At 36.9% G+C, this 14676-nt stretch overlaps 1 protein-coding gene across 28 annotated transcripts in view; it reads left to right on the plus strand.

The window, feature by feature from the left end:
* Positions 1-14676, plus strand: part of FRMD5 (FERM domain containing 5) — a 333353-nt gene that overhangs the window by 148797 nt on the left and 169880 nt on the right. For 3 of the 28 annotated variants that reach the window (XM_084971652.1, XM_084971613.1, XM_084971628.1), the window contains exon 2: positions 13434-13547. The exons of 23 other annotated variants lie outside the window; for them this stretch is intronic. In XM_084971652.1, coding sequence (XP_084827778.1) covers positions 13434-13547 — 114 coding nt within the window. The remainder of the gene's footprint in view (positions 1-13433; positions 13548-14676) is intronic. 2 more of the 28 variants (XM_084971722.1, XM_084971702.1) reach the window with 1 other exon arrangement.

Consider the following 14676-nt stretch of genomic DNA (forward strand, 5'->3'; position numbering starts at 1 on the left):
CACAAAAACAGATGTATAGGTCAGTGGAACAGGATAGGATAGAAAGCCCAGAAATAAATCCATGCACTTATGGTCAAAGGCGGTAAAAATATACAATGGAAAAAAGACAGACTCTACAATAAGTGGTGCCTTGAAAACTGGACAGCAGCATGTAAAAGAATGACATTAGAAGTTCTCTAACACCATATACAAAAATAAACTCAAAATGGATTAAAGACCTAAATGTAAGACTAGATATGATAAAACTCCTAGAGGAGTTTTAGGCAGAACACTCTTTGACATAAATTGCAGCAATGCTTTTTTTGGATCTGTCTCCTAGAGTAATGAAAATAAAAACAAAAGTAAACCTAATTAAACGTAAAAGCTTTTGCATAGCTAAGTAAACCATAAACAAATGAAAAGACAACTCACAGAATAGGAGGTAATATTTGCAAATGATGCTATGGACAAGGGATTAATCTCCAAAATAAATAGCTCACATGACATAAAATGTTAAAAAAGCCAATCAAAAAATGGGCAGAAGATCTAAATAGACAGTTCTCCAAAGAAGACATACACATGGCCAAAAGGCACATGAAAAAATGCTCAATATCACTTAACTAGTAGAGAAACGCAAATTAAAACTACAGTGAGGTATTGTCTCACACCAGTCAGAAAGTATCATTAAAAAATCTACGAACAATAAATGCTGGATAGGGTATGGAAAAAAGGAAACCCTCTCACACTGTTGGTGGGAATGTAAATTGGTGCAGCTACTATGGGGAACAGTATGCAGGTTCCTTAAAAAACTAAAACTGGAGTTGACTTATGATCCTGCAGTCCTACTCCTGGGCATGTATCTGGAGAAAACTCTAATTTGAAAAGATATATGCATTCCATTATTCACAGCAGCAGTATTTATAAAAGCCAGGACATGGAACAACCTAAGTGTCCATCGACAGAGGAATGGATAAAGAAGATGTGGTAAAGTATGCAATGAAATATTACTCAGCCATAAAAAGAATGAATTAATGCCATTTGCAGCAATGTGGATGGATCTAGAGTGTATCATACTAAGTGAAGTAAGTCAGACAGAGAAAGACAAATACCATATGATATCACTTATATGTGAAATCTAAAAAAAATTATACAAATGAGCTTATTCATAAAATAGAAACAGACTCATTGACTTAGAAAACAAACTTACGGTTACCTAAGGGGAAATGTAGAGAGGGAGGGGTAAATTAGGGGGTGGGATTGACATATACACACTACTATACAGAAAATAGATAATCCAAAAGGACCTACTATATAGCACAGGGAACTCTACTCAGTATTCTGTAATAACCTATATGGGAAAAGAATCTGAAAAATAGTAGATATATGTATATATAAAACTGAATCATTTTTCTGTACACCTTAAACTAATATAAAATTGTAAATCAACTGTATTCCAATATAAAATAAAAAGTAAATTAAAAAGAAGAAAAAACACAGGTCACCCCGTGGAGAGTTAACTCATAGTTCTGAGTTGTGTCATCCTGCCCCACCAGGAGTCATTTGGAAAGCCACAGCCCATGCCCTGGTGTAGGATTTTATTCAAGTTTGGAAGTGGTGGGAGAATTCAGAAACTTGGGATATACAGCTAATTAGCAGTTAGTGGGGAGATTCTCCCCCTCATGCACAGTGTTCCTGGTTGGCCTCAGGGACAATGAGACAAGGTGGGAAGGCAAGCTGAGGAGGCAAAGAAGACTAGGAAGTATATACTTCCTAGTCTAGGTTTCTAAAGTCATTTATGAGCAAATATATATGAAGGATTTACTGAGATTGACTAACATTCTTCTAACAAGATAGTTTTTCACATTGCTGTGATTGAAACTCCTCAGAGTGTTGAATATTGAGAAACATGTTTATCAAAATCTTTAGTTAGGACACTTCTCTTGACCGCCTCTCTTCTCTACAATAAAGAAAACATCTGGAAAGGCTTTTCATAATTATAATTGCTCAGTACTTAGGTTTCTCTTTAGGCTGCCCCCCATGGAGAGACTTCCTCTGACATTTATTTATTTATTTGTCTTTTCTAGGGCCACACCCACAGGATAAGGAGGTTCCCAGGCTAGGGGTCCAGTTGGAACTGTAGCCACCAGCTTATGCCAGAGTCACAGCAACTCGGGACCCGAGCCGCATCTGCAACCTACACCACAGCTCACAGCAACGCTAGATCCTTAACCCACTGAGCGAGGCCAGAGATCGAACCCACAACCTCATGGTTCCTAGTTGGATTCGTTAACCACTGAGCCACGACGGGAACTCCTCCTCTGCCATTTAAATTCTTATTCTTCTCAAGATGAACTGACCCCAGCCTGTATTGAGATTTGTCCTGTTATGACTTCTTACAGTTTGCTTTCACTCTATTTACCCTACTGTCTCTCATTTATGTATCACTTTAGAATTATTCTCTCCTGGGTTTTATTATATGCTAATTTTCATCCTAAATATCCCTTACTTTTTATAAATGCTCCCATTGAGTAGAATTATGAATGCATGTTAGCTGTCTAAACATGTGTTTGAGTATTGGGCCTATGCTAAATTGGCAGAATCTGGACAGTGGACAAAGAGCTAGTTAAATCTTTAAGCTTTGGGGTGAATAATTTGCTTTTGAAAAAAGTTAAAGTGTATTTTTAAAGGTTTGAGGGATAAGAGAGGTTCATATATTAAATAATGAATAAAAGAGGAGGTTATATTTCAGGGTAGGGACAAATGGTAAGATGTACCAGGACAAGGAGGCCAAAAACAGCGGTGAAATGATAACTGTGGTATAGAAAATGAAGATCACACAGAAATAAAAGGAGATTTGTAACCATGACGTGTAGAATTAGAGAATGTCAGAGCTGGAAGAGGCTTTAGAAATAATTTAGTTCAATCCACTTTGTACAAGCAAAGGAACTGAGGCTCAAAGAGGTTGAATGACTTAAGGCCAAAACAGCAGGCTCAGATCCAAGGTCTGAACTGAAGTCTTCAGGCAGATGATTGTTCCATACCCGCTTTGTACCTCAAAGTGGCACATCTACTATAAGATGCAAACATTGCCTTTGGAATGGATAAGCAATGAGATCCTGCTGTATAGCACTGAGAACTATATCTAGTAATTTATGATGGAGCATTGTAATGTGAGAAAAAAGAATGTATGCATGTATGTGTGACTGGGTCACCTTGCTTTATAGTAGAAAATTGATAGAACACTGTAAACCAGCTATAATGGAAAAAATAAAAATCATTTAAAAAAAAAAAAGAATGTTCCATACTACCTTTCCTGGAAAGCTCCAACAGAATTATTTTTTTACTATTTTTTTTTTTCTTTTTACCACCATATTGGTAAAATTAAAGGTACTTGAGTTTTTTAATTTACTTTCAATGTTTCCAAATACATTGGGTATTAAAATTTAAGAGTATATCCAATGACTTCACTGACTATGTAATGTCAGTTAAAGAACTTCAACAAGAAGGAGTCCCCGTCATGGCGCAGTGGTTAACGAATCCGACTAAGAACCATGAGGTTGAGGGTTCAATCCCTGGCCTTGCTCAGTGGGTTAATGATCCAGCATTGCCGTGGCTCTGGTGTAGGCCAATGGCTACAGCTCCGATTAGACCCCTAGCCTGGGAACTCCATATGCCACAGGAGTGGCCCTAGAAAAGACAAAAAAAAAAAAAAAAAAAAAGAACTTCAACAAGAAAATCAAACCATCAAACCATCTTAGTAGCTGAGGATAGGTAATTGTTTAATAAAATCATTTCAATGGTTGATTGTGTCATAAGTTTCCTTTCAAGACCCCATATAACCTGAAATCAGATCTTAAAAGATTCTAGTGTTTGGAGTTCAAACATTTGCTCTTGTATGATCCTTCTGCAGTGGAACTATAAAATATAGGGTACCAAGGACACCAATTCTGGGCCAAAACAAAACAAAATAAAATGCCCCTGCCTCATTTCCTATCTTTATCTAAGCTATGCTAGCCCTGTTCTTGATCACAAGACTTTATGAGAGAAACATGGGCTGAATTTCAGACCTGCATGGCCAGACCTACCTGGAGCAGTTCACAACCTATCAAATCTTAGGAGGACAGTTCAATATTTTGGGGGGCAGATCCTTTTACCTTTGCGATTCTGGGATTATCTTCATGAAAACTGACATATTAAAATGTTATCCTCAAGAGTTTGCCTCTGATTAAAATATGAGTAGACTCTAATTAAAATATATATTCCATTCTCTATAAAGAAGCTAATTCTATTTTTGGAGGACACCCTTGTGAAAATAGCATTTATTGATGGTCAGAAACTATTTAGTTATTATTTGTATTAAATGTTTTCTTATTTATTTGAGTCAGTTTCTATAATGAAAATGTTATTTTGTCATTTATGTTTAATTACTTAATATGCATTTGAATAGCCTTGGTAAAATCTGGCAGATTTTTCCAAGTTACAGTGTTTCAGATTTCTGTGGCTGCAAATGGCTTTGGAGAGCAAACAATTGCAGGGCAGGTAAGAGGATGGAGGCCAGGGTGTGGGCTGTTCCTACACCTTAATTCTTTTCTTCATTCAATGCCTTATTTTATACCTATAGGCCAATAAGTAGGAAAATGAGATAATACTAAACCAATATTGTTCTTCATATCATTAATAGTTGTTGGTCCTTTACTGTAACTACCTGAGACCTCTTGTTTTTCAAATAATGAGTAATAGCATACACATTATGTCCTGTTAAATGGTTGAGTCCAGAAGGTAAACAACCATACACATATCCCATTGGAGTATTTGTTTTATAAAATGCACAATTTTTAGAGTAATAACTGACATAGTTGGTACTTACAGTTTTCCATTTGCTGTTCCCTGTGTGGTAACATTTAATCTTGACTACAATTCTGTGAAATAGGAATTATTATTAATCTCATTTTGTGGGTAACTTCGCTTGTCCAATATGCCTTCTCTTCCTATTCTGTATCCTTTTCTATGCTGTTTTATCTGTGCTCTTGGTTTCAGTTATCACCTAATTATATCAAATTTATATCACTAACCCTGTGTTCCAGATTTTTTAATCTAGTGATCTTTTTGGCCTCTCCAATTGGATGTCGCATAAATACCTCACATTCAGCAAATCCAAAACTGATCTCATGGCCTCCCTGTCAAACCCGGTCCTTTTTCAATGTTTTCCTTATTAATGAATGACATTGCCATCCACCATCCACCTAATTGTGCAAAACCAGAAACTCAGTTCTTGCCCTTAAACTGTCCTTTCTCTTGGTCATACCCAAAATGTCAGAGTTCTCTCAATTTTGCTTCCTCTGTAGATCTCAAGTCTGCTCACTTCTCTCCATTTCCACTGCCACCACTCCAGCTCTTCAGCATCATCTCTTTATTCTGCTCCAGTAGCTTCCTAACTGGTCACTTCATACTGCAGCTTCCTTCCCACCCATAATCCATTCTCCACTCAACAATCAGAATGATCTTTGCAAAACATGAATCTCAAGATGTCACCTCCACTTCCACCCTGAGTTTTACTTCAGAAACTTCTCATTCCTCTTAAAATAGAGACCAAATTTTTATTTGGCAAGGACTTGTGGTCTAGTCCCTGCTTCCCTTCCATCTTCAGCTTTTGCCAGGTTCCCAAGCTCTCTTCTCTGAGCTTCTTCCTATACCATATTCTCTCCTGCAGTCTGACTGTTGCACATGCTTTCCCTTTGTTTGGGATTCTTTCTTATGCCTCTCACCTCATTACTGCCTACTTGACCTGATTTTTGCTCCCTGAATCCTAATCCACAACAGATCTAGACTCTGAGCAGTATTCTCCCATGCTGTTTTTTACCTCCTAAGTACTTAGCAGAGTTGCATTGCTATAATTGTATGTGTGATATTTTAAAATTAATATTCATCATTCTCACCAGACCATAAGCTTCATGATGTCAGGAACTGTGTCTGGTTTTATGTACTGTTATATCCTTATTGTCTATGATTGTGCCCAGCACATATTGAGGCACTCAATATGTGTTTGTGAATGAGTGAACAAATTAATTTGATATCTTCTAAAGCCTTTTCTGGCTCCAACATTCTGTGACTCTGTACACAGAGAAGTATACCACTAGATAAGTATTGAATAAAGTTTAATTGTTCACTCTAAGAAATGGTAACAATGTCTTTTGTTTAGATGGAAGATAATTCATGAGAGTGGAGCTTCCCAGAGATCAGAGTAAAAGGCTTCCTGGCCTCTAATGTCCTTCCTAGGCTCTATCACATGGTGGCCTGTACAACATTCTGATACTGGAAATGGAGAGAAATGTTGTGTAGAAAGAAGTGGCTGAAGCAATGGCACTCAAGTAGCAACAAGTATATCTAGCACACAGCTTTTGGATCTAATGCCTTTCTTCAATAAAAGGAACCAAAGATCCCTGGAGAAATGGCTGGTTCCAGGCCTGGGACAGGAAATACACAATATGAGCTTAGAGTATCTTGTAGTGTTGGAGAGTAGGGAAGCACTCAAAAGAAACTCAATGGTTAGAATATGTTAAAGGGACACACTAGCCAACTGAATGAGTTCCTAACGATCAAAAGGTGGAACAGTTTGAGCAACAAAATAATATTATATTGTAACCCAAAGAATGAAATAAATATACACGAGTCTATACTGTCATAAATAAATGAGTAAATTAGTAAATGGGAGCAAAGAGAAAAGTCTGTAATAAAAAATGGTGATGAACAGACAAATGTCTCATGCAGAAGAACTCCAAATAATTTATGTAGCTACTTTAACCTCAAGGATATGAGCATAAATCCCAGCTTCTTGAATGTGCACTGTGCAGAGTGACCTCCTTCCAAAGGGTATAGCTGGAAAATTGGGGGGAGAAAGAGTAGCTTTGCAGTATAGAAACATGACAAACACTACCTTTGCCAGGTGATGGAGGTTAATGTCAACAGTGATGGGTAATGTTTATAATATGCACCCTTGATATGATGTGATGAGAATGGTACCTTACCTCTGTGGTTTCCCTCCCCTAAACGTGTAACTCCACTATCATCATGAGGCAGTCTTAAGATGAATCCCAGTTGAGAGACATTCCACAAAATATCTGACCAGTATTTTGTCAGAACTGGCAAGATCATAAAAACAAAGAAAATCTCAAAAAAGTCACAGCCTGGGGAGTTCCCATCATGGTGCAGTGGAAACGAATCTGACTAGGAGCCAGGAGGTTGCGGGTTTGATCCCTGGCCTTGCTCAGTGGGTTAAGGATCTGGTGTTGCCGTGAGCTGTGGTGTAGGTCACAGATGCGGCTCAGATCTGGTGTGGCTGTGGCTCCAATTAGACCACTAGCCTAGGAACCTCCATATGCCACAGGTGCAGCCCTAAAAAAAAAAAAAAGTCACAGCCAAGAGGAGCTTAAGGGGACATGACTACAAAATGTAAAGTGATTACTTGGATGGGGACTTGGAACAAAAAAAGGACATTAGATTAAAACTAAGGAAATGTCAATAAAGTATAGATTTTAGTTAAAAATATTCAGTATTTATTAATTGTGACAGATGTGCCATACTAATATAAAATGTTATAATAGGAAAAGAAACTGGGAGTGGGATAAATGCAAATTTCTTTATTTCTAAAACTTTGCAAATTTCTAAAACCATTCTAAAAATGTTGTAAATTATTTAAATGTTCTTTTTTAAAGATAGCTGAATATATAAACTAGTTAGGAGAGGAAAGATGGGAAAGAGGGAAGCCTGAATTTCAGAGTCAAGAAATCATCAGTTTAGGATCTAATTGTTTGCCTTGTGGGTTTATCTAGTGCCCATTTGGGATAGATTTGGAGAATGTTGTTCTTAAAGGAAAATGCTCTAGTCATCAGATAGCCCTCAAGTGTAACTTACCCATAATTTTTTGTTTCTAACATTTTGAGTTTCTTTCACTTGGATTGAAAAATTCTAAAAATGTAACCACCCCCTTTTTGGCACTCTGCTGAAGCTGAGCAGAAACCATTTACATGGAAACTAGAATAGCTGGTATTCCAGACTAAGGTAATAAGCTTCTGCATTAAAAATTCATGGATATAATTTTTTATGAAAGATAGGGTTTATATTAATCTTTTACTGGTGTTTCTAAATTTGGTATTTTAAAAACTCCATTCACTGAACTAAAATTTATTATGTATTCACGTACAGGGTGATATGGTGGTTAGGAAGGTGACTTGTGCACAGATCCTGCCCACAAGGAGTCTAGTTTAGTGCTAGAGACAAGATGTGTTTATACAAGGAACTGCAAAAGGATAAACATAAAGGACTTCAAAATCATAAAATGTGAGGAAGGAAAGTAAAAAAATCTAGATTCTTTTTCTTTAGAATGTATTTGAGCCTGTATGACTCTCAGGCTAAAGCAAGCAGATATAGGAAGGGGTTAACATACTTGAAAAACAGGGCAACCACAAATCAAAACCAAATATTTCATTCACAAAAACTAAAAAGAAAAGGACACAAGCATAAAATAAAAAGAAATCATCCAACCAAAAAAGGAGAAAAATAAAATCAACTGGAAAACAAGGTTTAAAATGGCAATAAATACATATTTATCAATAATTACTTTAAATGTCAGCAGACTGAATGCTCCAATCAAAAGACATAGAGTGGCAGATTAAATAAGAAAGCAAGAGACTACAATATGCTGTCTACAAGACTCACCTTAGGGCAAAGGACACATATGAATTGAAAGTGGGGGATGGGAAAAGATATTTCATGCCAGTGGAAAAGCAGAAGTTGCAATACTTATATCAGACAAACAGACTTTAAAACAAAGGCCATAAAGAAAGATAAAGAAGGACACTATTATTGGTAAAAGGATCCATTCAAGATGAGGATATTACAATTTTCAGTATATATATCCCCCTAATATAGGAGCACCCAGATACATACAACAAATACTAACAAACATAAAAGGAGAAATTGATGTGAATGCAATAATAGTAGGTGACTTTAACACCCCATTCACATCAATGGACAGATCCTCTAGACAGAAAATCAATAAGGCAACAGAGATCCTAAATGACACAATAGAAAAGTTAGACTTAATTGACATTTTCAGGACATTACATTGAAAATAATCAGAATATACATTCTTTTCAAGAGCACATGGAACATTCTCAAGGATTGACCACATCCTGGGCACAGAACTAACCTCATCAAATTTAAGAGTATAGAAATTATTTGAAGTGTCTTCTCTGACCACAGTGGCCTTAAACTAGAAATCAACCACAGGAAAAGAAATGAGAAAAAACTGACTACATAGAGACTAAACAACATGCTACTAAAAAACCAATGGGTAAATGAGGAAATCAAAAAGGAAATTAAAAAATACCTCTAGACAAATGATAGTGAAAATACAACCATTCAAAATGGGATGCCGCAAAAGCAGTACTTAGAGGGAAGTTCATAGTGATACAGGCCTTCCTCAAAAAAAAAAGAAAATTCTCAAATCGATAACTTAACCCACCACCTAAAAGAATTAGAAAAAGCAGAACAGGAGTTTCCTTCGTGGCGCAGTGGAAACAAATCCGACTAGGAACCATGAGGTTGCAGGTTTGATTGCTGGCCTTGCTCAGTGGGTTAATGATCTGGCATTGCCATGAGCTGTGGTGTAGTTTGCAGACGTGGCTCGGATCCTGCACTGCTGTGGCTGTGAGCTAGGCCAGCAGCTTTAACTCTAATTCGACCCCTGGGAACCTCCATATGCTGCTGGTGCGGCCCCAAAAAGAAAAAAAAAAAAAAGAGAGAGAGAGAAGAACAAACAAAACCTAAAGTCAGCAGAGGGAAGGAAATCATAAAGATCAGAGAGGAAATCAATAAAATAGATTCAAAAAACAATAGAAAAAAATCAGTAAAACTAGAGCTGGTTCTTTGAAATGCTAAACAAAACTGACAAACCTCTGGCCAGACTCACCAAGAAGAGGAGAGAGAGAAACCAAATAAAATAAGAAATGAAAAATGAGAAATCTCAGTGGATACTGCAGAAATACAAAAAACCAGAAGGGAATACTATGAATAATCATATGCCAACAAATTTGCCAACCTAGAAGAAATACACAACTTTCTAGAGACTTACAGCCTGCCAAAACGGAATCAACAAGAAATAGATCAACTGAACAGACTGATCACTAGAATTGAAATTGTATATGTAATAAAAACACTCTCCCTACAAACAAACGTCCAGGACCAGATGGCTTCACAGGCAAATTCTACAAAACATACAAAGAAGAACTTATTCCCATCCTTCTTAAACTTTTCCAAAATGTTGAAGAAGAAGGAACACTCCCAAAGACATTCTATGAAGCCACCATCACCCTAATACTAAAACCAGACAGATACTACCAAAAAAGAAAATTGTAGGCCCATATCCCCAATGAATAGATCTAAAAATTCTCAACAAAATTTTAGCCAACTGAATCCAATAACATATAAAAAAGATCATGCACCATGATCAAGTGGAGTTCATCCCAGTTTCACAAGGATGATTCAACATACGCAAAACAATCAATATCATACACCACATTAACAAAAGAAAACTTGGAGTTACTGTCCTGGCTCAGTGGAAGTGAATCTGACCAGTATTCATGAGTACGCAGATTTGATCCCTGGCCTCACTCGGTGGGTTAAAGATCCAGCGTTGCCATGAGCTGTGATTTAAGTCACAGACACAGCTCAGATCTGGCATTGTTGTGGCTGTGGTATAGGCCAGTAGCTACAGCTCTGATTTGAATAGCCTGGGAATCTCTCTATGCCATAGGTGTGGCCCTAAAAAGACACACACACACACACACACGAAGTCAAAAACTACATGGTCATCTCAATAGATGAAGAAAAATCGTTTGACAAAGTCCAACATCCATTCATGATTTAAAAAAAAAAAAAAAACAAAACAAAACCCTCTTACCAAAGTGGGTATAGAGGGAACATACCTTAACATAACAAAAACCATTTATGACTAACCGACAGCATATAATATAATACTCAATGGAGAAAAGCTGAAAGCCTTCCCACAAAACCCTGAAAAAAACAAGAATGACCACTCTTACCACTTCTATTCAACATAGTATTGGAAGTCCTAGCCACAGTAATCCAACAAATGAAAGAAATAAAAGGTATCCAGATTGGAAGAGAAGAGGTAAAATTTTCACTGTATGCAGATGACATGATACGATATATAGAAAACCCTAAGTACTCCACACACAAACTACCTGAACTGATCAACAAATTCAGCAGAGTAGCAGGACACAAGATTAACATTCAGAAATCAGTCACATTTCTCTATACTACAAATGAAATATTAGAAAAGGAATTTAAAAAAATACAATACCTTTTGAAATTGCACCCCTAAAAATTAAACCTAGGAATAAACCTGACCAAGGAGGTAAAAGACTTATATGCTGAAATTATAAAGTATTAATCAAGGAAATTAAAGAGGATTCAAAGGAATGGAAAGATACTCCATGTTTCTAGGTTAGAAAAATTAATATCATAAAAATGGCCATACTACCCAAAGCAATCTACAGATTCAATGCAATCCCTGTCAAATTACCCATGACATTTTTCATAGAACTAGAACAAACAATCCAAAAATTTATATGGAACCACAAAAGACCCAGAATTGTCAAAGCAATCCCGAGGAACAAAAACCAAGCAGGAGACATAACTCTCCTAGACTTCAGGCAACATTACAAAGCCACAGTAACCAAGACAGTGTGGTACTGGTACCAAAACAGACATACAGACCAATGGAACAGAATAGAGAACCCAGAAATAAATCCAGACACCTTAAGTCAATTAATTTTCAACAAAGGAGGCAAGAATATCAAATGGGAAAAAGAAAGTCTTCAGCAAGTGATGCTGGGAAACCTGGATAGCCACGTGTAAATCAATGAAACTGGAACACCCTCACACCATACACAAAAATAAACTCAAAATGGCTTAAAGACGTAAATATAAGACAAGACACCATCAAACTCCTAGAAGAGAATATAGGCAAAACATTCTCTGATATCAACCTTATATGTTTTCTCAGGTCGGTCTCCCAAGGCAACAGAAGTAAAAGCAAAAATAAACCAATGGGACCTAATCAAACTGACAAGCTTTTGCACAGCAAAGGAAACCATAAAAAAAAAAAAAAGCCTACAAATGGGAGAAAATAGTTTCAAACAATGCAACTGATAAGGGCTTAATCTCTAAAATACAGAAACAACTTATACAACTCAACAGCAAAAAAAAACCAAGAACCCATTTGAAAAATGGGCAGAAGACCTGAATAGACATTTCTCCAAAGAATATATACAGATGGCCAACAAGCACATGAAAAAATGCTCAACATCCCTGATTATTAGAGAAATGCAAATCAAAGCTACTGTGAGGGACCACTTCACACGAGTCAAAATGTCCATCATTAATAAGTCCACAAATAGCAAATGCTGGAGAGGATGTGGAGAAAAGGCAACCCTCCTGCACTGTTGGTGGGAATATAAATTAGTACAACCACTATGGAGAGCAGTATGGAAGTGCCTCAGAAAACTAAATATAGAACTACCATATGACCCAACAATCCCACTCTTGAGCACATCCTGGACAATACTTTCCTTGAAAAAGACATGCACCCCTGTGTTCATTGCAGCACTATTCACAATAGCCAAGACAAGGAAACAACCTAAATGTCCATAGACAGATGATTGGATTAAGATGTGGTGTATATATACACAGTGGAATACTACTCAGCCATAAAAAAGGCAAAATAATACCATTTGCAGCAACATGGATGGAACTAGAATCTCTCATACTAAGTGAAGTAAGTCAGAAAGAGAAATACCATATGATATCACTTATATCTGAAATCTAATATATGGCACAAATGAACCTTTCCACAGAAAAGAAAATCCTGGACATGGAGAACAAAACTTGTGGTTGCCAAGGGAGAGGGGGAGGGAGTGAGATGCACTGGGAGTTTGGGATTAGTAGATGCAAACTGTTGCATTTGTAGTGGGTAAGCAATGCTGTCCTGCTGTATAGCACGGCGAACTCTGTCTAGACACGTATAATGGAAGATGATGGAGGATAATGTGAGAAAAGATATATATACATGACTGGGTCACTTTGCCATATAGTAGAAATTGACAGAACACTAAATCAACTATAATGGAAAAAATAAAAATAAAATAAAAGCCAAAAAAAGATGCATATGTGTTTTATAAAAAACTGTAATACAAACTAGAGGGCTGTAACTTTCCAGTAAAGGTGTTGATAAAGTACTATCCAACATGATCAGTGGAAGAGGTCACTCCAAATTGGAGGACTTATGAGGGAAATAGTAGTTTGAATTGGTCTTAAATAATTATAGATTCTACCAAGTCAGAGGTCTTTTATATAATTTTTTTTGTCCACAGAGTGCAGTGGTTGATGTGGAATCGCAGTTCCCAGACCAAGGATTGAATCTGGGCCACAGTGGTGAAAGCAAGTACCAAATCCTAACCTCTAGACCACCAGGGAACTCCCTAGAGGTTATATGTTTATTAAGTTATGTACCACTAGCACAGAGTAGATACTAAATAACATTTGTTCAATGACTGAAAAATTTGTAAGTGTAGTGATGGGAGGAAGGACAGACATTCTAGTCCTAGCTGTTGCTTCTAACAATGTGGTATAAAACTAAGGTCTATGTGTACCTTTTTTTTTTTTTCCTAGCTGATTCTTTAGTTTATTAGTTAATTTGATTTTGTCACTTTCCATTTCTGCATCTCAACATATATATTATTTATGATTATTTTATTTACAAAGGCTTTTACAGTGATTTCCTAGTGGCTGAAATATACAGTGGAGGAGCAGAGCCAGTCCTCTACTGAGTAAGAGGGCTCTGTTTTTTAGGAGCCCACCATCTAGGTTGCAATTTATTCAGGCTGCTTACACTTCTTTTGGCCTTTCTTCTTTGGGCTACTGTAATGCTAGTGGAAATTTCTACTAGCTGGTGGTACAGATTCAGGGAGAAGAAATAAAAATCAAACAAGTCATCTCCTTCTTAGCCAATCTGGTTAGGGTTTTGGGGAAGGAGATAAAAACTCTATCTAAAATAAATATTAAATATGTGGATTTGGGTTATATGGGTTCTTTCCCTCATTTCTATGGATTATTGCAAGGTAGCTGGTAGCATATCTCAGCCATTTTTAGGAAGCTTTCCCTCTCATTTGCACTCTTGAGATTTGTTTTTCAAGTGACCCAAGTTTTTAATCTATAGGGAAGAGTAATAATGCATGCTGCCTTTCCCTCAAGAAAGACAAAACGCCTTAACAGTAGATTTCTAGGGATACAGCTATAACAAAGATTAGCATAGTTATGACATCAAAACTGTATGTGACAAACTGAAAAAATAGATATATTAGACCTCACTAAAATAAGAAACTTTTGTGCTTCAGGGAGTTCCCTTATGAACCTGACTAGGATCCATGAGGATGCAGGTTTGATCCCTGGCCTTGCTCAGTAGGTTGGGGATCCAGCATTGCTGTGAGCTGTGGTATAGGCTGGCAGCTGTAGCTCCCATTTGACCCCTGGCTTGGGAACTTGAATATGCTGCAGGTGTGGCCCTAAAAAGCAAAAAGAAAAAAGAAAAAAAGAGAGAGAAACTTTTGTGCTTCA

This window comes from Sus scrofa, chromosome 1, assembly GCF_054392235.1.
Source record: "Sus scrofa isolate SSC_HxYL_T2T_F1_AM1 chromosome 1, Sscrofa_HxYL_maternal_Yorkshire_Landrace_v2.0, whole genome shotgun sequence".
In the NCBI taxonomy this organism is placed as follows: domain Eukaryota; kingdom Metazoa; phylum Chordata; class Mammalia; order Artiodactyla; family Suidae; genus Sus; species Sus scrofa.